The sequence below is a fragment of the Podarcis muralis genome, chromosome 4 (genome assembly GCF_964188315.1).
Source record: "Podarcis muralis chromosome 4, rPodMur119.hap1.1, whole genome shotgun sequence".
NCBI lineage: Eukaryota > Metazoa > Chordata > Lepidosauria > Squamata > Lacertidae > Podarcis > Podarcis muralis.
The window spans coordinates 2,076,331-2,100,730 of record NC_135658.1 but is presented as its reverse complement, the minus strand read 5'-3'; the positions used below and the strand labels follow the sequence as shown (position 1 = coordinate 2,100,730).

The 24,400-nt window shown below is 44.9% G+C and overlaps 3 protein-coding genes across 14 annotated transcripts in view; 1 reads left to right on the top strand and 2 right to left on the bottom strand.

Moving 5' to 3' along the window:
• LOC114589664 (uncharacterized) overlaps nt 1-24,400 on the top strand; it is a 999,511-nt gene that overhangs the window by 141,724 nt on the left and 833,387 nt on the right. The window lies entirely within an intron of this gene.
• The window catches only part of LOC114595136 (uncharacterized), a 130,419-nt gene that overhangs the window by 85,517 nt on the left and 20,502 nt on the right, over nt 1-24,400 (bottom strand). The window contains exons 1-3 of one of the 6 annotated variants that reach the window (XM_077927906.1): nt 9,895-10,099; nt 9,469-9,513; nt 8,508-9,015 (exon numbers count right to left, since the gene is read on the bottom strand). The exons of 1 other annotated variant lie outside the window; for it this stretch is intronic. In XM_077927906.1, coding sequence (XP_077784032.1) covers nt 8,508-8,924 — 417 coding nt within the window. In that variant the 5' untranslated portion in view covers nt 8,925-9,015; nt 9,469-9,513; nt 9,895-10,099. Of the gene's footprint in view, nt 1-8,507; nt 9,016-9,468; nt 9,514-9,894; nt 10,855-22,214; nt 22,686-24,400 lie in introns of those variants that run through there. 4 more of the 6 variants (XM_077927910.1, XM_077927909.1, XM_077927904.1 and 1 more) reach the window with 4 other exon arrangements.
• LOC114589671 (uncharacterized) overlaps nt 709-24,400 on the bottom strand; it is a 184,200-nt gene continuing 160,508 nt past the window's right edge. For 5 of the 7 annotated variants that reach the window (XM_077927937.1, XM_077927933.1, XM_077927935.1 and 2 more), the window contains 2 exons: nt 18,402-18,528; nt 16,006-17,487 (listed from right to left, as the gene is read on the bottom strand). In XM_077927937.1, the coding sequence (XP_077784063.1) occupies nt 16,217-17,487; nt 18,402-18,528 (1,398 nt within the window). In that variant the 3' untranslated portion in view covers nt 16,006-16,216. Of the gene's footprint in view, nt 3,870-16,005; nt 17,488-18,401; nt 18,529-24,400 lie in introns of those variants that run through there. The other 2 variants (XM_077927939.1, XM_077927932.1) reach the window with 2 other exon arrangements.

The following is a 24,400-nucleotide window of genomic DNA, read 5'->3' as shown; positions in this document are numbered from 1 at the left end:
AGGAAAGTTCCTGTTCTCCTTGTCCACCTTGCTTCCTTTCTCCACAGGGAACAGAATATCACACAGGTCCTATAGATATTCAACTGGTCCCAGTCTATTTAAGCTTTTGTGTGTCAAAATTCGTGCCTGGCATTCGTCCGGAAACAAACTGATAACTGGTGCAGTAGAGCTTTACATTGCAAGTGCCATTCCATCTGTACACTGTTCCTTCCACTACAGCTTGTGTTCATTATTTTTTGGGGTGTGGAGCTGGTGCAAACTCTGCAGCTAAAGGGGCTGGCTCTCTGCACACTCCATAGTCATGTTTTGTTGCACTTACCTTGTTTCCAAGGATGCTGCCCTCGCCACTCCAGACTGGGGATGGAAGAAACCCTTGTTTCTAGGTGAACCCTGGAAAAGCTACACTCTAAGCAGGCAGCACAAACATGCATTGACGTTCTTCAAAAGATATGGTGCATCAAATGATAGAGAATCTACATGGTCCATGAAAATGTGGGAATGTTCTGGGGTGCAGGAGAGGATATATTGACTAATTATATCCTTATCCAACTTGTGCTAACAAGTTCCCAAAATATCAGCAGAGTTTATAAACATTCCCCTTTGAGTTCGCAACGGTAACGTCTGCACAGGTTCGCTAGAACCTCTATAATAATTACTCTGGTAATTTCCCCTTTTGTTCCCTCTTAAAATACAAGACACGACACAGTCTTTATAAAAGTATAAAAGAGTTTACTCACGTTCTGTTCACAATATGATCCCAGAAGGCAGACAGCTTAAAAAGGTTACATACATTCAGAATCTATCTTGTAGCAAGATAGTCCTTATCTCCTCTCTTGGCTGGGAGCCAAGAGAGCATCCTTAGATGTTTCCTCATTGAAGGAAGATGGCAGAGAGAGAGAAGCTGCCTGCCCTCTGCTTTTTTCATTTACCTGCACAGGTGAGGCCACACCCACCTCTGGTCAAGTGCGGAGGAAGTCCGTCCCCAGGAAGTTTACCTGCTTGCTGGACAGACATCCTTCCCCATGTTCTAACATGTACACTCTAGGAATGTTGTTATTGACTGCTCCTGTGTTTACATTCCACAGAAAATGCATCAGGTGACGGGGCGCGGACACCAGGAAGTATCTATGCAGAACTCTCTGGGATTTTATCTCACATGTGCCCTAGCATCAGAAACATCAGGTCAATGGTGACCACGGTACAGATCCAGAAGACTGGTTGTCAGAAGGCGCCATTCATCTGTGGGCTGTTCTCTCTTACTCTCTTTTTGGGGGGTTTTGTGTAACAGTGTGGTGATTCTGCCCATCAAAAGCAGAAGGTCCATCCCCCATTCCTTTTCCTCCTTGGTTCCAGTCAATTGAGGAGAGAGAGAGCTGTCTTAAGGGTTGCCTAAGCTGTAGCCTTCTGTTCCCTGTAGGACACCTACCTTCCATAGCACCAGAGAGCAGCTCCAGTTCCCTGGGAGTGCTTCTAGCGGGGAGCATATGTGATGTCTGGTGTGATGTAATCTTGGGAACTTCAGGCAATATGTGAGGTGAGGACAGACACAAGGGAGAGGCAGCTGCTGATTTGTTCTCTGCGCCACTAAGCCCTCTTCCCAAGGGTGTCTGTAGGAGTTTAATTCTTAAGAGACTTTACTCAGGTACCACAATCTGCTCCTACAAAACTTCCCCACCACTGTATATATTTTGCTTCTGCTACTAATAATTAATGATTAATAATGTTCTTCTGCAATAATGTTTTATTCCTCTTGGAGTGACCTTCCAGGCTTTCTTGTTTGTGTTTTGAAAAGATCGGCTCATAATCCAATGGATTTCTGTCTGGGACACTGTTGCTCTTGAACACACCTTCTGCCTCCCACTATGGGGTTTGATTTCACACCTTGTGGAGGAGTGGGGAGTATGTGACCATATGCTCAGGGGATTGTGGAGGAAGGAAGGAGACTGGGTCCTCCTTCTCTTTGGGAGTAATATGCCATTGGAATGGAAAGAATCAGACAAACAGTTGACTTCTTGTGAGTTTTTGAAGGTTTAGGAAGTCTTTAACTGAAGCGCTTCTTTGATGTATCCAGACTCTAGATCCAGCCAGTTTAGAAACCATACTTCTGTGACCCCATGACTGACGGTGGTCATTGGAGGGTGGTGGGGGTGGGTGGCAGAAAATGTTGACCCTGTGGGCGACAGCTGGGAGAAAAGTTTTCCATTTTGGGAAAGGGATGAAAAGGAAAGAAGACCAAAGGGAGAACAATATCATGGTTCTCAAATGATGGATAACATAGGTTACTACAGGTGAAACAAAATAAAAAAATATTCCCCATAACAACAGTGGGAGAGACACTGAGCGGAGACCTTCGGAATAACAAAATATATATATATTTAATCAGGGGGGGAAATAGTCTAACAGAAAAAAACATGGGTGCACAAGAGAAACCACCCAAACTAAAAGGGAGACCACCTAAGGAGATTCCAATATAGCAGAGATCCTGGTGAAATTAGGAAAAGATTTACAAAATAACACCAAAAAGGTGGGCAAATTGACAACAGAAATCAAAACACTATCCAGGAAAACTAATGGTATGGAAAAACCAGTCCAAGCTTTGGAGGAGACAGTTAAGAGAAAGAAAGAAGAGAATTGAGAGATAAAAAGGGATCGAGATAGAATGAAAACAGAGCTAGCCACAGTAAGAGAAACTCAGGAGGATATAATCAATAATATTGCACTTCTGGAATTAAAACAAAACGACACAACACTACGTTTGAGAGGCATTTCAGAACATCGGAATAAACAAATCAAGAGTTAAAAGGAACCATGGAAAGAGAGGATAGGAAGTCAAGGAATGCTTCCTGATTTTTTGTTAATTATTTAAATTCTGGGGAAGGAAAGATTTTTTGTTTTTTTATAGTTTCTAGCTCGTTTTTTCCTACTCCACAGGATAGGACACATACCAATGGCTTCAAGGTTTTTTTTTTAAAAAAAACCAAGACTGACTAATCATGTGGAAGAACTTTTTGACAGCAAGAGCTGTTAGTGGGTTATACTCCCTTGGGAGTGCTGGAATTTCCATCCTTTGAGGTTTTCAAGTGAATTAGGATGGTCATCTGTCATTGATGCTTTACTTGCTATGCCTGCATCACATGGGGTGGAATAGATTGCACCAGGGTTCACTTCCAGCTCCACAATTCTACAATTCCGTGATTCTCCCCTGTATGAATTCTTTGATGGGAAGTGCGATGGGAGCTATCAGCGAAGCTCTTTCCACATTCCACACACTTATAGGGTTTCTCCCCTGTATGAATTCTTTGATGAGAAGTGAGATGGCCACTATGACTGAAGCTCTTTCCACATTCCACACACTGATAGGGTTTCTCCCCTGTATGAATTCTCTGATGCCTAGTGAGATCGGAGCTCTTCCTGAAGCTCTTTCCACATTCCACGCACTGATAGGGTTTCTCCCCTGAATGAATTCTTTGATGTTTAGTGAGATCGGGGCTTCTACTAAAGCTCTTTCCACATTCCACACACTGATAGGGTTTCTCCCCTGTATGAATTCTTTGATGGGAAGTGAGATCGGAGCTGCTACTGAAGCTCTTTCCACATTCAATGCACTGATAGGGTTTCTCCCCTGTATGAATTCTCTGATGCCTAGTGAGATCGGAGCTCGTCCTGAAGCTCTTTCCACATTCCACGCACTGATAGGGTTTCTCCCCTGTATGAATTCTTTGATGGGAAGTGAGAGAGAAGTTCTGACTGAAACTCTTTCCACATTCCACACACTGATAGGGTTTCTCCCCTGTATGAATTCTTTGATGGGAAATGAGAGAGGAGCTCTGACTGAAGCTCTTTCCACATTCCAAGCACCGATAGGGTTTCTTTCCAAAGAAATTTCGTTTATGGGAAGTGGAATGGGAGCTCTGACTCCAGCTCTTTCCACAGTCCAAATATTTACGTGCCTTCTCCACTCTGCAGATTGTGTTGTGGTCACCTTTGTTCTTGCTTTCCAATTCATCACAATCTGCAATGGAGAGAAAGAGGGATTAGAGCCTCAGGAACAAATGGAGCCACCAGTTATGGAATAATGCTCATTAAATTTGTTGTAGAGAAGGCAGTGTTCATTACCTTTGTTATTTGTAATAAACCAATATATTTATTATTGGATTCTAATCAATGGTTGAATGTTGCTTTGTTTGAAGTAAGTTACTCATTTTAATTTTTTTGTACTTTTTACATTAGATTATATTGTTGTTATTATTACTGTTTCATGTTTATACTGTAGCACCTCAGGTTACGTAACCCTCTGGTTACGTAAAGTCAGCTTATGAAAGCGGCAAATCCATGCGCATGCGCAGAACAGTGATCCTCGGGTTGCGAAAATCTGGCCGGACCTCCGGAACGGACCCTATTTGAAACCAGAGGTACCACTGTATATGTGTTGGAAGCTTCCCAGATTGGCTGGAGTAACCCAACCAGATGGTCAGGGTATAAATAAAAATTATTATTATTGTTATCACTGCTAGTACTACCTGAGATTCAATCAGCCTGGCTCTTCTCTGGGGCAGATGTTGTTTGGCCCAGTCATGGCATCCCCTCCATCTCCAATGCCAGTCATCTCTCTGGCCAACCCAAGACTGACAGCAGCAAAAACAAAAACAGAAAACCTGACAGAAGCTACTTATCTTTTCTAACAACTCTGAAGCTGACAATTAAGATGCCTGTGCAGTTCAGATCAGCCCAACTGTGGTTGAAGGAGGCAGAAGTGGAGGAAGATTGTTCACAGAAAAAACTGTAATTTACTATTTCATGTGGGGGTGTTAGGTCCCAGGTGTTGTAGGGGGCGCTGTGAAAATATATGAGGTTTGTCATCACATAGAGGTATTTTTTGAATTTCCTGGCAGATAGGACGATCCCACAGGGAGGCTTACCAAGAGAGGCCACGATCCCACGATTCTCCTCCATGACGTCCTTATGCACAGCTCTCTGGTCAGGATCCAGCAACGCCCACTCCTCGTCCGTGAAATGAACAGCGACATCTTCAAAGCACACTGGACCCTAAGAGAAAAAGGGAAATGTCCTCCTCTGAGACAGCAGAAATATGATCTGCTACACAATGCTCTGTTGTTTCCTTCTTGTTATTCCGCTTATTATGCTGTGTTATTTCATAAGATATTTATTAAGATTTTTAAAATATTACAATAAAAATGAAAAAATAGCAAAAATACAAAATAAAAATAGTTAAAAACACACAGATTTTCCATAACTTATTTTCCTTTAGCTTGTTTCCCGGACCTCCTCCTACCTCCCTTTTTTGTATTCCACTTCAATCTGTTGGTTCAGCAAATCATTACCCTCTTTAATTATCCTAATCCTTGATCTTAAAAGTAATAGCATTAGATTTTTACCTATTTATAACCCTTTTTTCATATTCCCTTAGAGCATTACAGCTGGAAACCACTTACTATCCAACATCATTCTAACATTCATTAATTTTACAATATTTCTGTAGATAATCTTTGAATTTCTTCCAATCTTCTTCCACCGACTCTTCTCCCTGGTCTCGGATTCTACCAGTCATTTCTGCCAGTTCCATATAGTCCATCAGCTTCATCTGCCATTCTTCCAAAGTGGGTAAATTTTGTGTCTTCCAATACTTTGCAATGAGTATTCTTGCTGCTGTTGTAGCATACATAAAAAAAGTTTTGTCCTTCTTTGGCACCAATTGGCTGACTATGCCTAGGAGACTATGCCTTCAGTTCATTATATATCATTTCCCAGAAAGCCTTAATCCTTGGGCACGTCCACCAAAGGTGAAAGAATGTACCTTCAGTTTCTTTACATTTCCAGCATTTCTTATCGGGCAAATGATAGATTTTTGCAAGCTTGACTGGGGTCATGTACCACCTGTATATCATTTTCATAATATTCTCTCTTAGGGCATTACATGCCATAAACTTCATACCTGTGGTCCATAACTGTTCCCAGTCAGCAAACATAATATTATGTCCAACATCTTGTGCCCATTTAATCATAGCAGATTTCACCGTTTCATCCTGATTATTCCATTTCAACAGCAAGTTATACATTCTTGACAAATTCTTAGTTTTGGGTTCTAACAGTTCTGTTTCTAGTTTTGATTTTTCCACCTGGAAGCCGATTTTCTTGTCCAAATTATATGCCTCCATTATCTGATAATAATGAAGCCAATCTCTCACTTTGTTTTTTAATTTCTCGAAACTCTGCAATTTCAATTTGTCTCCTTCTTGTTCCAAAATTTCCCAATATTTCGGCCATTTGGCCTCCATATTGAGCCTTTTCAGAGCTTTCGCTTCCATCGGTGACAACCACCTTGGGGTTTTGTTTTCCAATAAATCCTTGTATCTTATCCAAACATTAAACAATGCTCTCCTGACAATATGATTTTTGAATGCTTTATGTGCTTGGACCTTATCATACCATAAATATGCATGCCATCCAAATACGTTGTTAAAACCTTCTAAATCCAAAATGTCTGCATTTTCAAGAAGTAGGTCTGAAACAAAAACAGCATTCTAGGCAATACATTCATTTTTATCACAGCAATACAACCTAACAGTGAAAGCTTCAAATTTGACCAGAATTCTAAATCTTTTTTCACTTCCGTCCAACATTTTTCATAATTATCTTTAAATAAGTTCCCATTTTTGGCTGTCATATTAATCCCCAGGTATTTCACTTTCTTAACCACTGTCAGGCCTGTCTCATTCTGAAACCTCTCTCTTTCAATCAGTGTTAAATTTTTCTCTAAAACCTTAGTTTTTAGCTTGTTCAGTTTAAATCCTGCCACTTGACCAAATTCTTGAATTAATTCTAAAACCCTTTTAGTACTAGATTCTGGCTCCTGTAACGTCAATACTAAGTCATCTGCAAATGCTCTCAATTTATACTGTTTGGCTCCGACCTATGCTGTGTTATTTCAACAGGATTGCTTTGTGCATGTTTTAATTATGGGCACCTATTTTAATGCTTTAATTGAATTCTTTTATTCTGCATTTTAACTATGGGTATTCGTCTTTGTGCAAATAGTTGGTACTCCACCTTGTGGTTTTCAAGTCATTCTGCCTACGCAAGCATTCCAGTTTCCCCGATGGAAGGATCTACTTTCTCCTCTTCTCGTGAGTTGTTCTGGGGAGGTTCCCTCCCAATGCCCTAGAGCCAAATTCAAGGGGTTCATGGGGGCATGGAGAGGGGGAGGAGTGGGAGGCTGGCCCCATTTTGCAGCGGATGGCACTGGTTAGGTGAATCCTGGCCACTATTTGTTCTCGTCTGTCCACTGCTTAGAAGCCTATTTTAGCATTCAGCGATGAATAAAGAAATAAAACAAGCCTAGTTTGGATGGCCATCTGTCTTGGATGATCTAGCTGAGATTCCTGCAGTGCAGGGGGTTGGACTTGATGACCCCTGGGGTCCCTTTCAACTCTAGGATTCCATGAAAATTGCAACTACAGATGAATCCTACTGGCGACATTCAGAAGGCTGGAGTCACAGAGTTATCTGGGCAGGAAATCCCACAGTTCACAGCTGGAGTTTACTCTTTATCAGCAAGAACACGATGTTCACATACTTGGCTGAGTTTCGGGCTTCATGAAAACAGCAGCTCATTCCCTGAGCCTCTTCCTCCACAAAAGCAGTTGCAGAGAGTGAAGTCCCCCGACTCCCCACAGCTTTCCAAGTCCCCTCCTCTCTGGGGTTTCTGGCAAGCGATCCAACAATGCGCCAGAGTGCAGCCTGACTTTGCTCCTCCATTGTAAGCCATCTGCTGGATCTGAGAGACAAGCAGGGAGGGTGGCTTCTGGGAGAAGGAGAGGGAGCCCCCGGTGGCTCCTCCTTCTCCTGACTCACCTCTGCCTCTCGACCTTCCTCCTCTCATTCGCCTCCTCCCTCTTCTGCCTCTGATTCTGCACTCCATTCTGCCACAGAGTCTCCCAGCTCACTAAGCCGTTTCCCCTTCAGCTTCTGACACCTCCTCTTCCCAGGCTTCTCCCTCTTCTCCCTCTGATCGCCCCTCTTTCCTCTACCTCCACTCCTTCGGCTCTGAGCCGTCTTCCCTTCCTGCTTCCCCGGCTGTTTCCTCCCACCATTCCTCTGTGCCCAACCAGTCCATGACATTGCTTCATCCCTCGGCCTCTGTCCCCACAAGGCAGCTTCCCCTGACCTGATCTGGTTCCACAGCCGCTGCTTCCCTTCTGCCCCCATGAAAAGATAAATATGGAGGTCTTGTTGGCTTCATTCTTTCATCTGCCTCACAGGAATCCAGGTCCATTTCTCCAAAATGATCCCTTTTCTGAAAGAACAGCAAGGATTCAAAACAGTAAATGAATGGTGAGAAATATAAGAAAGAGAACGACAAAGACAGAAACTTCAAGGATGTTAGATCTCATTCCCAGAAAAAGGATGGGCCATCAGCAGACCATTATGGGATGTTCTCCGTCCTGTTTGGAGCCCCTTAGGAGTATCCAGAGGAAAGTCTCTCTCACCTGCTTTCTCTCTGCCTGCTTTCTCTCCTCTGCCTGACTCAGAAGGAAACCTTCAGCCAGGGCCACCGCCTGGGAACTGGTCTCTGCTCCACAGTCCCTCACCCAGCTCTCCATCTCTGGTGGAAAGACAGCCAGGAACTGCTCCAAGATCACCAGGTCCAGCATTTCAGCTTTCGTGTGTCTTTCTGGCTTCAGCCACAGATGGCAAAGGTGGTAGAGTCGGCTGCAAACCTCTCGGGGTCCTTTGGCCTCCTGGCAGCAGAACTGCCTCAACTGCTGGCTCTGCACCTCTGAGCGGAGGATGTCCTCCTCCTCCAGGATCTTCTGCACAGAGTTTTCCCAGAATCCCCCACTGCTTCCAGTTTGGATGGCATGGCCTCTTCCTGCTTCAGGGCCAGCTGAATCTTGTTGATCCATCTGTGCTCTCAGGAAGCCTCTGAGAGATCGGAAGGAACCTTTTGGTCTTCTGCCAAGTTCTGTCTGTCTGAATGAGAAGCTCTAGCAAATCCTACAAAGCAAATACATTGTTCTGTTACAAAAGCTGTACAGTATCAGGAGAAGAAAAAGTTTCCCTAAGCAAGCATGGATGAGTCTTGCTGGGAACCAGGGTAGGACTGCACCACAGCCCAGACTCTGAGCTATCTTTCTAAAAAGGAGGAGGAGGAGGAGGAGGAGGAGGAGGAGGAGATGATGTAGGGCTCTAGAAGGGAGATTGTGGAAATATGGAGGGAAGCGAAGAGATTAATGCGAGGGGACTCAGCCTGGTTGCTCCTTCCTTCCAGTCAATGCATGAAGTCAGAACTGACTGACAAGGGACTCATTGGTGCCTCGTGAAAAATGTCTAGGTGTGTTGAGTCCGAATCTCCTTTCTTGTAGCTTGAAGCCATGGGTTGGAATCCTACCCCCAGGTGAGATGGCTCTCCTATCTCCTCTCTGTCTCCTCCTCTCCAACTAAACATACCCAGCTCCTCATAAAGCTTGGCTTGATCTGCTTGGCTGGCCTCCTCTGCCAATAAGGAGAAAGAAAGAAGGGAAACAAAGGAAGAGGTTTGGGAGCAACCAGTCATACATGTTTCCTCTGTTGTGCAATGACGCTGACCCGTGTCACACACAGCAGAAGTCGTACTGATAGCCTTATTTAAAGAAGCTAGATTTCCCAGGGGGCTCTGAATAATTTTTTTTTTCTGGAAGGTAACCTCCTCCCCTCCCCCCCTCCACAAAAGATCTAAAGGAAGGAGACAGTTCCTGCGACCTCGCCCCTCCCTGGCAGGACCCCCTGCTCCCTGGGGCTCCCCCCCCCCACATGAGACACCCTCCCTTGCTGCAGCCCTGGGACCCCTCCCTTCTCCCCACTGCACCCTCGGGGTGGGGGGAGGAAGAGACTCACCAGATCCCCGTGGAAGAGAACAAGGCAGCCTTTGCAGCAGAGGAAAGCAACCCCCCCCCCCGCTTGCAGGAAGGGGAGGGAGGGGCTTTTCCCCTGGAGGACCTGGCCCCCCTTTACTTCCTGTCCTCTCTAGGAATGCAGCTCAGTTCCCTTTAACCCTTGCAAAGCCGAGTCCACCCTGCTCAGTCCTCTCTGCCTTTTCTCTCCTGCGTTGCAGAATCCACAGAGATGCTCATTTTGAGCGGACGCTCTTGGTTGGTCTGTGATCTGCTCCCTCCCTTGGCCAGAAACTGGAGGAAGAGGTTGCAGGGAAAAGGGGTTTGCAGGAAGCAAGGAACCTCATCCTAGAATGGGAGGGAGCCCCAAGGGTCATCTATTCCAGCCCCCCTGCAAGGCAGGAATCTCAGCCAAAGCATCCAACCTCTGCTTAAAAACCTCCAAGGAAGGAGAGTCCGCCATCTCCCAAGGGACACTGTCTGGGACACTGTTGCTCTTGAACACACCTTCTGCCTCCCACTATGGGGTTTGATTTCACACCTTGTGGAGGAGTGGGGAGTATGTGACCATATGCTCAGGGGATTGTGGAGGAAGGAAGGAGCCTGGGTCCTCCTTCTCTTTAGGAGTAATACGCCATTGGAATGGAAAGAACCAGACAAACAGTTGACTTCTTGTGAATTTTTGAAGGTTTAGGAAGTCTAAGGGAATGGTCAGGTTTATTGTCCTGGCCTTAGTTGGAGGCTGCAATGGGGACTTCAGATTTTCAAGATGTTGCAACTGCCCCCCCCCCCCCCCAGTTTTAACAAGTATATTGACAACAAAAGTACTGAGATGCTTCCTATGCTTTTTATGACAGAGGAGCTTAGCAACAACATCTATGCATTTATTGCAAACTAGTACTCCAAATCGTCCCGGGGATTTCAATGCAACATGCTCCTTTGTAAATGTGCAGGGGATTTCACTCTCCATCTTGCAAGGGCTGCAGGTGTGGCTTTAGAAATGAGCCAGGCCAGGCTGTGCAAGGTTTGCCTGTGTCAAATCGCAAGGAAGCTGTGGCCAAAGAAGAAGCTGTGGCCAAAGAAGTGGCCGCTGTGCCTCAGCATATGGGATTGTAGCATCGCAGGGGAGCTCACGCTCTGCACTCTGAAAGACGAAAAGCTTTGTTCCCTAACATCTCCTCTTACAAGTATCTCTGGCAAAAGGGGTGGGAAACCTATCACTGGCCGAGGCCACACCATCTGAATAAGCCCGGCAAAAGTATGCAAAATGAGGTGGGGGTATTCATAGAATGCTCCAACTGCCGCACAATTGCACTCATTTCACACGCTAGCAAGGTTGTGCTTAAAATTCTACAAGGCAGGCTCAAGCAGTATGTGGACCGAGAACTCCCAGAAGTGCAAGCTGGATTTGTAAGGGGCAGAGGAACCAGAGACCAAACTGCAAACATGCGCTGGATTATGGAGAAAGCTAGAGAGTTCCAGAAAGACACCTACTTCTGCTTCATTGACACGCAAAAGCCTTTGACTGTGTCGACCACAGCAAATTATGGCAAGTTCTTAAAGAAATGGGAGTGCCTGATCACCTCATCTGTCTCCTGAGAAATCTCTACGTGGGACAAGAAGCTACAGTTAGAACTGGATATGGAACAACTGATTGGTTCAAAATTGGAAAAGGAGTACGACAAGGCTGTATATTGTCTCCCTGCTTATTTAACTTATATGCAGAATTCATCATGCGAAAGGCTGGGCTGGATGAATCCCAAGCCAGAATTAAGATTGCCGGAAGAAATATCAACAACCTCAGATATGCAGATGACACAACCTTGATGGCAGAAAGTGAAGAGGAATTAAAGAACCTTTTAATGAGGGTGAAAGGGGAGAGCGCAAAATATGGTCTGAAGCTCAACATCAAAAGACGCCTGCTTCTTGGGAGAAAAGCAATGACAAACCTAGAAAGCATCTTAAAAAGCAGAGACATCACCTTGCTAACAAAGGTCTGTATAGTTCAAGCTATGGTTTTCCCAGTAGTGATGTATGGAAGTGAGAGCTGGACCATAAAAGAACGCTGACTGCCAAAGAATTGATGCTTTTGAATTATGGTGCTGGAGGAGACACTTGAGAGTCCCCTGGACTGCAAGAAGATCAAACCTCTCCATTCTTAAGGAAATCAGCCCTGAGTGCTCACTGGAAGGACAGATCGTGAAGCTGAGGCTCCAAGACTTTGGCCACCTCATGAGAAGAGAAGACTCCCTGGAAAAGCCCCTGACGTTGGGAAAGATGGAGGGCACAAGGAGAAGGGGACGACAGAGGACGAGGTGGTGGGACAGCGTTCTTGAAGCTACCACTGCGGGAGGCAGTGGAAGAAAGAAGTGCCTGGCGTGCTCTGGTCCATGGGGTCATGAAGAGTCGGACACGACTAAACGACTAAACAACAACAACATTCATAGAAAGCCAAAGAGAAACCATCAGGGTCATGCCAAGCTCATCTTACTCACTAGGGATGTTGAGTGCAGTGCAAAGTGGGAGGGAAATGTGTGTATTTTCCAAAGCTACCCCATTGCTTCAGACTCAGATACTGAGTCTACTGCTGTTGCTGAAAGTGAGGTGAGTTCCACTGATACAGTGAAGGATGTGCGCCTCATGCGCAGATCTGAGACAGCTACCACCAGGTATGCTCGTGAGTTTGCTAACACAGCTGTTGCAGATTTAGCTGTGGCTACTAGCTCGACACAGGTCTTGGAACCAAAAGTCTTGAAAGGGCACAGGGTTTGTCCTCAAAGGATAGAAAACCACGCAGAAAGGCTGTAAGGGTGGACACAGTTTCCTCAGAGAGGAACGAGGCTAGGGTTTGAGTCCTGACAAAGCAAGGTGTGAAACTTCTTGATAGTCAGGAGAGCTATGATGCCAAGACTAGTCAGAAGTGCAAGATGGTAAGGCCCAAGGCCAGGCCAGTTGCAGGTAGTTCCAAGGGTGGAACGGGTGATACAGGGGTATACTGTGTGTATGACATCTGTATGGTTGTTGCAGTTACACTGATGATTACAACACGGTACACGAATCAGGGGAGAATGTTAGGATTCTTGCTCCGTGCTTGCAGTCATGGGATTGTTTTATGTCATGTATGTTTTCATTCCACATAGTGGGAAGTGACGGAGACAGGATGTTGGTATTACAATGTTCCATGATGTGGGACTATTGTCCTTTGTTCTTTCTCTCTTTGCTGTCTGGTGAGAAAGAGGAAGGCGCTGAGTCAGAATGCTCCGAGTGTTTTATATGTAAATAAATAGTTTAGCCAAAAAGCTGTGCTACTGAGTTTGTTAAGCAGTGTGATGGCCTGGGATTCGGACTCGGAGGCTGAACCTGAGGAATCCCAGCCTGCACAGGAGTCCCCACCTCCAGGACCAGCTGAGCCGGGGCTGGGGCTTGAGCCTGAAGGGTCCTCACCTGTGCTGGATCCTCAGGTGCAGGCACCAGCTGAGTCTGCTCTGGCTCCGGAGGTGATGGAGGACCCATTGCCTGCAGGTGCTCCACTCTCAGCCCCGTCAGAGGAAGCTGGGGTTGCCTCTGGGTCCGGTAACCCTCCAGCCTCTCGTGAGCTGCAGAGGCTCAGGGCAGAGAGGCAGAGGGAACTAAGTTCTCGCACGAGGAGTGCAGGCCAGGAGAGGTGAGTCACCTGTGGACTGGGGCCGCCCTATGCCTTGGGGCAGATAAAAGCTAGCCAACCCCAGTCCCAAGCCTTAGTTCCTGACCTCACCTGACTCCCTGCCTTGGACCCCGCTTCAGCTTTGATGGACAGCCTCCATACCGCACCCTCGACCTTGGACTAGACTCGGACCTCGCCACACGGTAACCCCCCGGGACCAGCACCAGCAAACTGCTAACACTCTGCTGTTTCTAAGCGTGCTAATACCTTTTGGTATCAGTCGCTGTGATGTTCGGCTGGAGAAAGCTTTTGAAGCTCCCGAACAACTGACCAGGAGGGAGAGAACATGTCAGTTGGGCATGTGTCTCTATCGGAGTCCTACTTGCACGTAGGATGATCCTGACACCCCTGACAGTTAAGTCCAGTCGCGAATGACTCTGGAGTTGCGGCGCTCATCTCGCTTTATTGGCCGAGGGAGCCGGAGTACAGCTTCCAGGTCATGTGGCCAGCATGACTAAGCCATTTCTGGTGAAACCAGAGCAGCGCACAGAAACACTGTTTACCTTCCTGCTGCAGCGGTACCTATTTATCTCCTTGCACTTTGACGTGCTTTCGAACTGCTAGGATGGCAGGAGCAGGGACCGAGCAACAGGAGCTCAACCCATTGCAGGGATTTGAACCGCCAACCTACCGATTGGCAAGCCCTCTAGGCTCAGTGGTTTAGACCACAGCGCCACCCATGTCGCCATAAAACAGTAGTGGGTGGTAATTCAACTAAATTACGCTAGTGGAAAGATTAGCACTCGTGCAAGGCACTCACCCTCCTTCCTCCTGATGCACCATGTGCCAGCCAACCTCTGTTCCATTCTTAAGGACTCTGTTCTGGTATTGATCTTTTTTTGTGTGGTGGTTGCTGCTTTTAAAATCAAGCAGTGTATAAATTTTATGAACTGAAGTAAAAGACAATGTTGATGATGCCTGCTTGACCCCAGTACACATTGCTAAGCTGGGGAATTGTGTTGCAAAATGGAGGGAAGTGCACATTTTGAAGGCTTTGGGTACGTCTGCCTTCCAATGACCAGCTATACTTCCTGGCCCATCCTCCAAACTTAGCTGGGGGGTTGTGCTCCACCCCCATGTCATTCCCTGCAGGATCCAATGAGATGACATTAGGGGAATCCCTGCTCCCCTCCCCCCAGGAGATGGGATAGGTTAGGGGAAACCCTACCTTTTTGGCCAAGGGCCTGACTCCCCTCCCAAATTCGTCCCTGCAAACTCAGCTACATTTATTTATTTTATTTTTAATAGTTTGATAATAGTTTTCAGTTTTAATATTTAATTCTGTATTGTTTTAACGTTCAATTGGGAGCCGCCCAGAGTGGCTGGGGAAACCTAGCCAGATGGGTGAGATATAAATAATAAAATATTATCATCATCATTAGATTGGCAAAGAAAAAATGATTGATATGCATTTTATGTGCAATATAACGTTGTGCCACTGGATGGTGCAGTGGAGTCCTGATTTTCTCTACCTGTTTTCAGTGTTTGAATTTACAACACCTTTAATTGAAATGCTTCTTTGATGTATCCAGACTCTAGATCCAGCCAGTTTAGAAACCATACTTCTGTGACCCCATGACTGACGGTGGTCGTCGGAGGGTGGTGGGGGTGGGTGGCAGAAAATGTTGACCCTGTGGGCGACAGCTGGGAGAAAAGTTTTCCACTTTGGGAAAGGGATGAAAAGGAAAGAAGACCAAAGGGAGAACAATATCGTGGTTCTCAAATGTTGGATAACATAGGTTACTACAGGTGAAACAAAATAAAAACATATTCCCCAAGACAACAGTGGGAGAGACACTGAGCGGAGACCTTCGGAATAACTAAATATATATATATATTTAATTAGGGGGGGGAAATAGTCTAACAGAAAAAAATATGGGTGCACAAAAGAAACCACCCAAACTAAAAGGGAGACCACCTAAGGAGATGCCAATATAGCAGAGATCCTGGTGGTATTAGGAAAAGATTTACAAAATAACACCAAAAAGATGGGCAAATTGACAACAGAAATCAAAACACTATCCAGGAAAACTAATGGTATGGAAAAACCAGTCCAAGCTTTAGAGGAGACAGTTAAGAGAAAGAAAGAAGAGAATTGAGAAATGAAAAGGGATCAAGATAGAATGAAAACAGAGCTCGCCACAGTAAGAGAAACTCAGGAGGATATAATCAATAATATTGCACTTCTGGAATTAAAACAAAACGACACAACACTACGTTTGAGAGGCATTCCAGAGCGTCGGAATAAACAAATTGGGGTTAAAAGGAACCATGGAAAGAGAGGATAGGAAGTCAAGGAATGCTTTCTGATTTTTTTGTTAATTATTTTAATTCCGGGGAACGAAAGATTTTTCTATGTTCTATCATTTTTAGCTCGTTTTTTCCTACTACACAGGGTAGGACACAAATCAATGGCATCAAGTTTTTTATTTTTAAAAAACAAGACTGACTAAACATGCGGAAGAACTTTTTGACAGCAAAAGCTGTTAGTGGATTAGACTCCCTTGGGAGTGCGGGAATTTCCATCCTTTGAGGTTTTCAAGTGAAGTTGGATGGTCATCTGTCATGGATGCTTTACTTGCTATTCCTGCATCACATGGGGTTGAATAGATTGCACCAGGGTTCACTTCCAGCTCCACAATTCTACAATTCCGTGATTCTCCCCTGTATGAATTCTTTGATGGGAAGTGAGAGAGGAGTTATGAGTGAAGCTCTTCCCACATTCAAAGCATTTATATGGATTCTCCCCTCTATGAATTCTTTGATGGGAAGTGAGTTTGTAGATATGAGCGAAGCTCTTTCCACATTCCACACACTGATATGGTTTTTCCCCTGTATGAATTGTTTGATGGGAAGTGAGATTACAGCTCTTCCTGAAGCTCTTCCCACATTCAAAGCAATTATATGGTTTCTCCCCTGTATGAATTTTTTGATGGATAGCGAGACTGGAGCTCGTACTGAGGCTCTTTCCACATTCCATGCACTGATAGGGTTTCTCCCCTGTATGAATTCTCTGATGCCTAGTGCGATCGGAGCTCTTCCTGAAGCTCTTTCCACATTCCACGCACTGATAGGGTTTCTCCCCTGTATGAATTATTTGATGGGGCATGAGATGGGAGCGATCAGTGAAGCTCTTTCCACATTCCACACACTGATAGGGTTTCTCCCCTGTATGAATTCTTTGATGGGAAGTGAGACTGCGGCTTTGAACGAAGCTCTTTCCACATTTCATACATTGATAGGGTTTCTCCCCTGTATGAATTCTCTGATGCCTAGTGAGAGAGGAGCTATCAGTGAAGCTCTTTCCACATTCCACGCACTGATAGGGTTTCTCCCCTGTATGAATTCTTTGATGCTTAGTAAGATCGGAGTTCTTCCTGAAGCTCTTCCCACATTCCATGCACTGATAGGGTTTCTCCCCTGTATGAATTCTTTGATGGGAAGTGAGATGGGAGCTATTAGTGAAGTTCTTTCCACATTCCATGCACTGATAGGGTTTCTCCCCTGTATGAATTCTTTGATGGGAAGTGAGACTTTGGCTGTGACTGAAGCTCTTTCCACATTCCATGCACTGATAGGGTTTCTCCCCTGTATGAATTCTTTGATGGGTATTGAGATGGTCGCTCCTACTGAAGCTCTTTCCACATTCCACACACTGATAGGGTTTCTCCCCTGTATGAATTCTTTGATGGGAAGTGAGAGAGGACCTTGTACTGAACATCTTTCCACATGCAATGTGCTGATAGGGTTTCTTTCCAATGAGATTTCGTTTATGGGAAGTGGAATGGGAGCTCTGACTGCAGCTCTTTCCACACTGCAAATTTTTACGTGCCTTCTCCACTCTGCAGATTGTGTTGTGATCTCCTTTATTCTTGCTTTCCAATTCATCACAATCTGCAATGGAGAGAAAAAGGGATTAGAGCCTCAGGAACAAATGGAGCCCCCAGTTAGGAAATAATGCTCATTAAATTTGTTGTAGAGAAGGCAGTTGGCTGTGTGTTTATTATCTTTGTTATTTGTAATAAACCAATGTATTTATTATTGGATTCTAATCGATGGTTGAATTTTGCTTTGTTTGAAGTAAGTTACTCATTTTAATTTTTTTGTACTTTTTTCATTAGATTAGATTGTTGTTATTATTACTGTTTCATGTTTATACCGTAGCACCTCAGGTTCCGTAACCCTCTGGTCACGTAAACATCAGCTTATTAAACCGGCAAATCCATGCGCATGCGCAGAACAGTGATCCTCGGGTTGCGAAAATCTGGCCGGACCTCCGGAACAGACCCTATTTGAAACCAGAGGTACCACTGTATATGTGTTGGAAGCTTCCCAGATTGCCTGGAGTAACCCAACCAGATGGTCAGGCTATAAATAAAAATTATTATTATTGTTATCACTGCTAGTACTAACTGAGATTCAATCAGCCTGGCTCCTCTCTGGGGCAGATGTTGTTTGGCCCAGTCATGGCATCCCCTCCATCTCCAATGCCATTTCTCTCTTTGGTCAACCCAAGACTGACAATAGCAAAAACAAATACAGAAAACCTGACAGAAGCTACTTATCTTTCCTAACAACTCTGAAGCTGACATTTAAGATGCCTGGGCAGTTCAGACCAGCCCAACTGTGGTTGAAGGAGGCAGAACTGGAGGAAGATTGTTCACAGAAAAAACTGTAATTTACTATTTCATGTGGGGGTGTTAGGTTCCAGGTGTTGTAGGGGGCGCTGTGAAAATATATGAGGTTTGTCACATAGAGGTATTTTTTGAATTTCCAGGCAGATAGGACGATCCCACACGAAGGCTTACCAAGAGAGGCCACGATCCCCCAATTCTCCTCCATGACGTCCTTATGCAGAGCTCTCTGGTTAGGATCCAGCAACTCCCACTCCTCGTCCATGAAACGAACAGCGACATCTTCAAAGCACACTGGACCCTAAAAGAAAAAGGGAAATGTCCTCCTCTGAGACAGCAGAAATATGATCTTCTACACAATGCTCTGTTGTTTCCTTCTTGTTATTCCGCTTATTATGCTGTGTTATTTCATAAGATATTTATTAAAAATTTTAAAAGATTACAATAAAAATGAAAAAATAACAAAAATACAAAATAAAAATAGTTAAAAACACACAGATTTTCCATAACTTATTTTCCTTTAGCTTGTTTCCCGGACCTCCTCCTACCTCCCTTTTTTGTATTCCACTTCAATCTGTTGGTTCAGCAAATCCTTACCCTCTTTAATTATCCTAATCCTTGATCTTAAAAGTAATAGCATTAGATTTTTACCTATTTATAACCCTTTTTTCATATTCCCTTAGAGCATTACAGCTGGAAACCACTTAATTACTATCCAACATCATTCTAACATTCATTAATTTTACAGTATTTCTGTAGATAATCTTTGAATTTCTTCCAATCTTCTTCCACCGACTCTTCTCCCTGGTCTCGGATTCTGCCAGTCATTTCTGCCAGTTCCATATAGTCCATCAGCTTCATCTGCCATTCTTCCAAAGTGGGTAAATCTTGTGTCTTCCAATACTTTGCAATGAATATTCTTGCTGCTGTTGTAGCATACATAAAAAAAGTTCTGTCCTTCTTTGGCACCAATTGGCCGACTATGCCTAGGAGAAAGGCCTCTGGTTTCTTCAAGAAGGTATATTTAAATACCTTTTTCAGTTCATTATATATCATTTCCCAGAAAGCCTTAATTCTTGCGCACGTCCACCAAAGGTGAAAGAATGTACCTTCAGTTTCTTTACATTTCCAGCATTTCTTATCGGGCAAATGATAGATTTTTGCAAGCTTGACTGGGGTCATGTACCACCTGTATATCATTTTCATAATATTCTCTCTTAGGGCATTACATGCCATAAACTTCATACCTGTGGTCCATAACTGTTCCCAGTCAGCAAACATAATATTATGTCCAACATCTTGTGCCCATTTAATCATAGCAGATTTCACCGTTTCATCCTGAGTATTCCATTTCAACAGCAAGTTATACATTCTTGACAAATTCTTAGTTTTGGGTTCTAACAGTCTGTTTCTAGTTTTGATTTTTCCACCTGGAAGCCGAGTTTCTTGTCCAAATTATATGCCTCCATTATCTGATAATAATGAAGCCAATCTCTCACTTTGTTTTTTAATTTCTCGAAACTCTGCAATTTCAATTTGTCTCCTTCTTGTTCCAAAATTTCCCAATATTTCGACCATTTGGCCTCCATATTGAGCCTTTTCAGAGCTTTCGCTTCCATCGGTGACAACCACCTTGGGGTTTTGTTTTCCAATAAATCCTTGTATCTTATCCAAACATTAAATAATGCTCTCCTGACAATATTATTTTTAAATGCTTTATGTGCTTGGACCTTATCATACCATAAATATGCATGCCATCCAAATACGTTGTTAAAACCTTCTAAATCCAAAATGTCTGCATTTTCAAGAAGTAGCCATTCTTTCAACCAGCAAAAAGCTGCTGATTCATAATAAAGTTTAAAGTCTGGCAGGGCAAATCCACCCCTTTCCTTTGCATCAGTTAATATCTTAAATTTTATTCTGGGCTTCTTGCCCTGCCAGACAAATCTAGAGATATCTCTCTGCCACTTCTTAAAACAATCCATCGTGTTCACAATTTGCAATGTCTGAAATAAAAACAACATTCTCGGCAATACATTCATTTTTATCACAGCAATTCAGCCCAACAGTGAAAGCTTCAAATTTGACCAGAATTCTAAATCTTTTTTCACTTCCGTCCAACATTTTTCATAATTATCTTTAAATAAGTTCCCATTTTTGGCTGTCATATTAATCCCCAGGTATTTCACTTTCTTAACCACTGTCAGGCCTGTCTCATTCTGAAACCTCTCTCTTTCAATCAGTGCTAATTTTTTCTCTAAAACCTTAGTTTTTAGCTTGTTCAGTTTAAATCCTGCCACTTGACCAAATTCTTGAATTAATTCTAAAACCCTTTTAGTACTAGATTCTGGCTCCTGTAACGTCAATACTAAGTCATCTGCAAATGCTCTCCATTTATACTGTTTGGCTCCGAACCATGCTGTTATTTCACTAGGATTGCTTTGTGCATGTTTTAATTATGGGCACCTATTTTAACGCTTTAATTGAATTCTTTTATTCTGCATTTTAACTATGGGTATTCATCTTTGTGCAAATAGTTGGTACTCTACCTTGTGGTTTTCAAGTCATTCTGCCTACGCAAGCATTCCAGTTTCCTCGATGGAAGGATCCACTTTCTCCTCTCCTCATGAGTTGTTCTGGGGAGGTTCCCTCCCAATGCCCTAGAGCCAAATTCAAGGGGTTCATGGGGGCATGGAGAGGGGGAGGAGTGGGAGGCAGGCCCCATTTTGCAGCGGATGGCACTGGTTAGGTGAATCCATGCCACTATTTGTTCTCACCTGTCCAATGCTTAGAAGCCTATTTTAGCATTCAGTGATGAATATAGAAATACAAGAAGCCTAGTTTGAATGGCCATCTGTCTTGGATGATCTTGCTGAGATTCCTGCAGTGCAGGGGGTTGGACTTGATGACCCTTTGGGTCCCTTTCAACTCTAGGATTCCATGAAAACTGAAACTACAGATGAATCCTACAGACGACATTCAGAAGGCTGGTGTCACAGAGTTATACGGGTAGGAAATCCCACAGTTCACAGCTGGAGTTTACTCTTTATCAGCAAGAACACAATATTCACAGACTTGGCTGAGTTTCAGGCCTCATGAGAACAACTCATTCCCTTAGCGTCTTCCTCAACTAAACCAGTTGCCGAGAGTGAAGGCTCCCGGCTCCCCACAGCTTTCCAAGTCCCCTCCTCTCTGGGGTTTCTGGCAAGCGATTGAACAGTGCGCCAGTGTGCAGCCTGCCTTTGCTCCTCCGTTGTCAGACGTTTCCTGGCTCTGAGAGACAAGCAGGGAGTGTTGCTTCTGGCAGAAGGAGAGGGAGCCCCCGGTGGCTCCTCCTTCTCCGGACTCACCTCTTTCTCTCGACCTTCCTCCTCCCACTCGCCTCCTTCCTCTTCTGCCTCTGATTCTGGACTGCATTCTGCCACAGAGTCTCCCAGCTCACTAAGCCCTGTTTCCCCTTCAGCCTCTGACACCTCCTCTTCCCAGGCTTCTCCCTCTTGCCCCTCTGACCACTCATCCTTCCTCCACTTCCACTCCTTCGTCTCTCAGCCATCTTCCCTTCCTGGTTCCCCGGCTGTTTCCTCCCACCATTCCTCTGTGCCCAACCAGTCCATGACATTGCTTCATCCCTCAGCCTCTGTCCCCACAAGGCAGCTTCCCCTGACCTGATCTGGTTCCACAGCCGCTGCTTCCCTTCTGCCCCCATGAAAAGATAAATATGGAGGTCTTGTTGGCTTCATTCTTTCATCTGCCTCACAGGAATCCAGGTCCATTTCTCCAAAATGATCCCTTTTCTGAAAGAACAACAAGGATTCAAAACAGTAAATGAATGGTGAGAAATATAAGAAAGAGAACGACAAAGACAGATACTTTAAGGGTGTTAGATCTCATTCCCAGAAAAAGGATGGGCCATCAGCAGACCAATTTTGGATGTTCTCTGTCCTGTTTGGAGCCCCTTGGGAGTATCCAGAGGAAAGTCTCTCTCACCTGCTTTCTGTCCTCTGCCTGACTCAGGAGGAAACCTTCAGCCAGGGCCACCGCCTGGGAACTGGTCTCCGCTCCACAGTCCCTCACCCAGCTCTCCATCTCCAGTGGAAGGACAGCCAGGAACTGCTCCAAGATCACCAGGTCCAGCATCTCAGCTTTCGTGTGCCTTTCGGGCTTCAGCCACTGATGGCAAAGGTGGTAGAGTTGGCTGCAAACCTCTCGGGGTCCTTTGGCCTCCTGGCAGCAGAGCTGCCTCAACTGCTGGCTCTGCACCTCTGAGCGGTGGGTATCCCCCTCACCCAGGATCTTCTGCACAGAGTTTTCCCAGAATCCCCCACTGCTCCCAGTTTGGATGGCATGGCCTCTTCCTGCTCTGGGGCCAGCTGAGTCTCGCTCATCCATTTGTGCTCTCAGGAAGCCTCTGAGAGATGGGAAGGAACCTTTTGGTCTTCTGCCAAGTTCTGTCTGTCTGAATGAGAAGCTCTAGCAAATCCTACAAAGCAATTACATTGTTCTGTTACAAAAGTTGTACAATATCAGGAGAAGAAAAAGGTTTCCTGAGCAAGCATGGATGAGTCTTGCTGGGAACCAGGGTAGGACTGCACCACAGCCCAGATTCTGAGCTATCATTCTAAAAAGGAGGAGGAGGAGGAGGAGGACATGGAGTTTTAGGCCTCTAGAAGGGAGATTGTGGAATTCTGGAGGCAAGCGAAGAGATTTGGTCTTGACTATGCTACCACTCAGTGTCCGGTCTTGACTATGCTACCACTCAGTGGATTTGTAACTGGCTGACTGACAGAACCCAAAGGGTGTTCATCAATGGTTCCTCTTCATCATGGAGAAGAGTGACTAGTGGGGTGCCACAGGGTTCTGTCTTGGGCCCGGTCTTATTCAACATCTTTATCAACGACTTGGATGATGGACTCAAGGGCATCCTGATCAAATTTGCAGATGACACCAAACTGGGAGGGGTGGCTAACACCCCAGAGGACAGGATCACACTTCAAAACGACCTTGACAGTTTAGAGAACTGGGCCAAAACAAACAAGATGAATTTTAACAGGGAGAAATGTAAAGTATTGCACTTGGGCAAAAAAAAATGAGAGGCACAAATACAAAATGGGGGACACCTGGCTTGAGAGCAGTACATGTGAAAAGGATCTAGGAGTCTTGGTTGACCACAAACTTGACATGAGCCAACAGTGTGACGCAGCAGCTAAAAAAGCCAATGCAATTCTGGGCTGCATCAATAGGAGTATAGCATCTAGATCAAGGGAAGTAATAGTGCCACTGTATTCTGCTCTGGTCAGACCTCACCTGGAGTACTGTGTCCAGTTCTGGGCACCACAATTCAAGAAGGACACTGACAAACTGGTACGTGTCCAGAGGAGGGCAACCAAAATGATCAAAGGCCTGGAAACGATGCCTTATGAGGAACGGCTAAGGGAGCTGGGCATGTTTAGCCTGGAGAAGAGGAGGTTAAGGGGTGATATGATAGCCATGTTCAAATATATAAAAGGATGTCACATAGAGGAGGGAGAAAGGTTGTTTTCTGCTGCTCCAGAGAAGCGGACACGGAGCAATGGATCCAAACTACAAGAAAGAAGATTCCACCTAAACATTAGGAAGAACTTCCTGACAGTAAGAGCTGTTTGACAGTGGAATTTGCTGCAAAGGAGTGTGGTGGTGTCTCCTTCTTTGGAGGTCTTTAAGCAGAGGCTTGACAACCATATGTCAGGAGTGCTCTGATGGTGTTTCCTGCTTGGCAGGGGGTTGGACTCGATGGCCCTTGTGGTCTCTTCCAACTCTATGATTCTATGATTCTATGATTCTATGATTTATGCGAGGGGACTCAGCCTGGTTGCTCCTTCCTTCCAGTCGATGCATGAAATCAGAACTGATTGACAAGGGAGTCATTGGTGCCTCGTGAAAAATGACTAGGTGTGTTGAGTCCGAATCTCCATTCTTGTAGCTTGAAGCCATTGGTTGGAATCCTACCCCCAGGTGACATGGCTCTCCGATCTCCTCTCTGTCTCCTCCTCTCCAACTAAACATACCCAGCTCCTCATAAAGCTTGGCTTGATCTGCTTGGCTGGCCTCCTCTGCCAATAAGGGGGCGGTAGAAGCAGAAAGAAAGAAGGGAAACAAAATAAGAGGTTTTGGAGCATCCATGGGACCCCCACCTT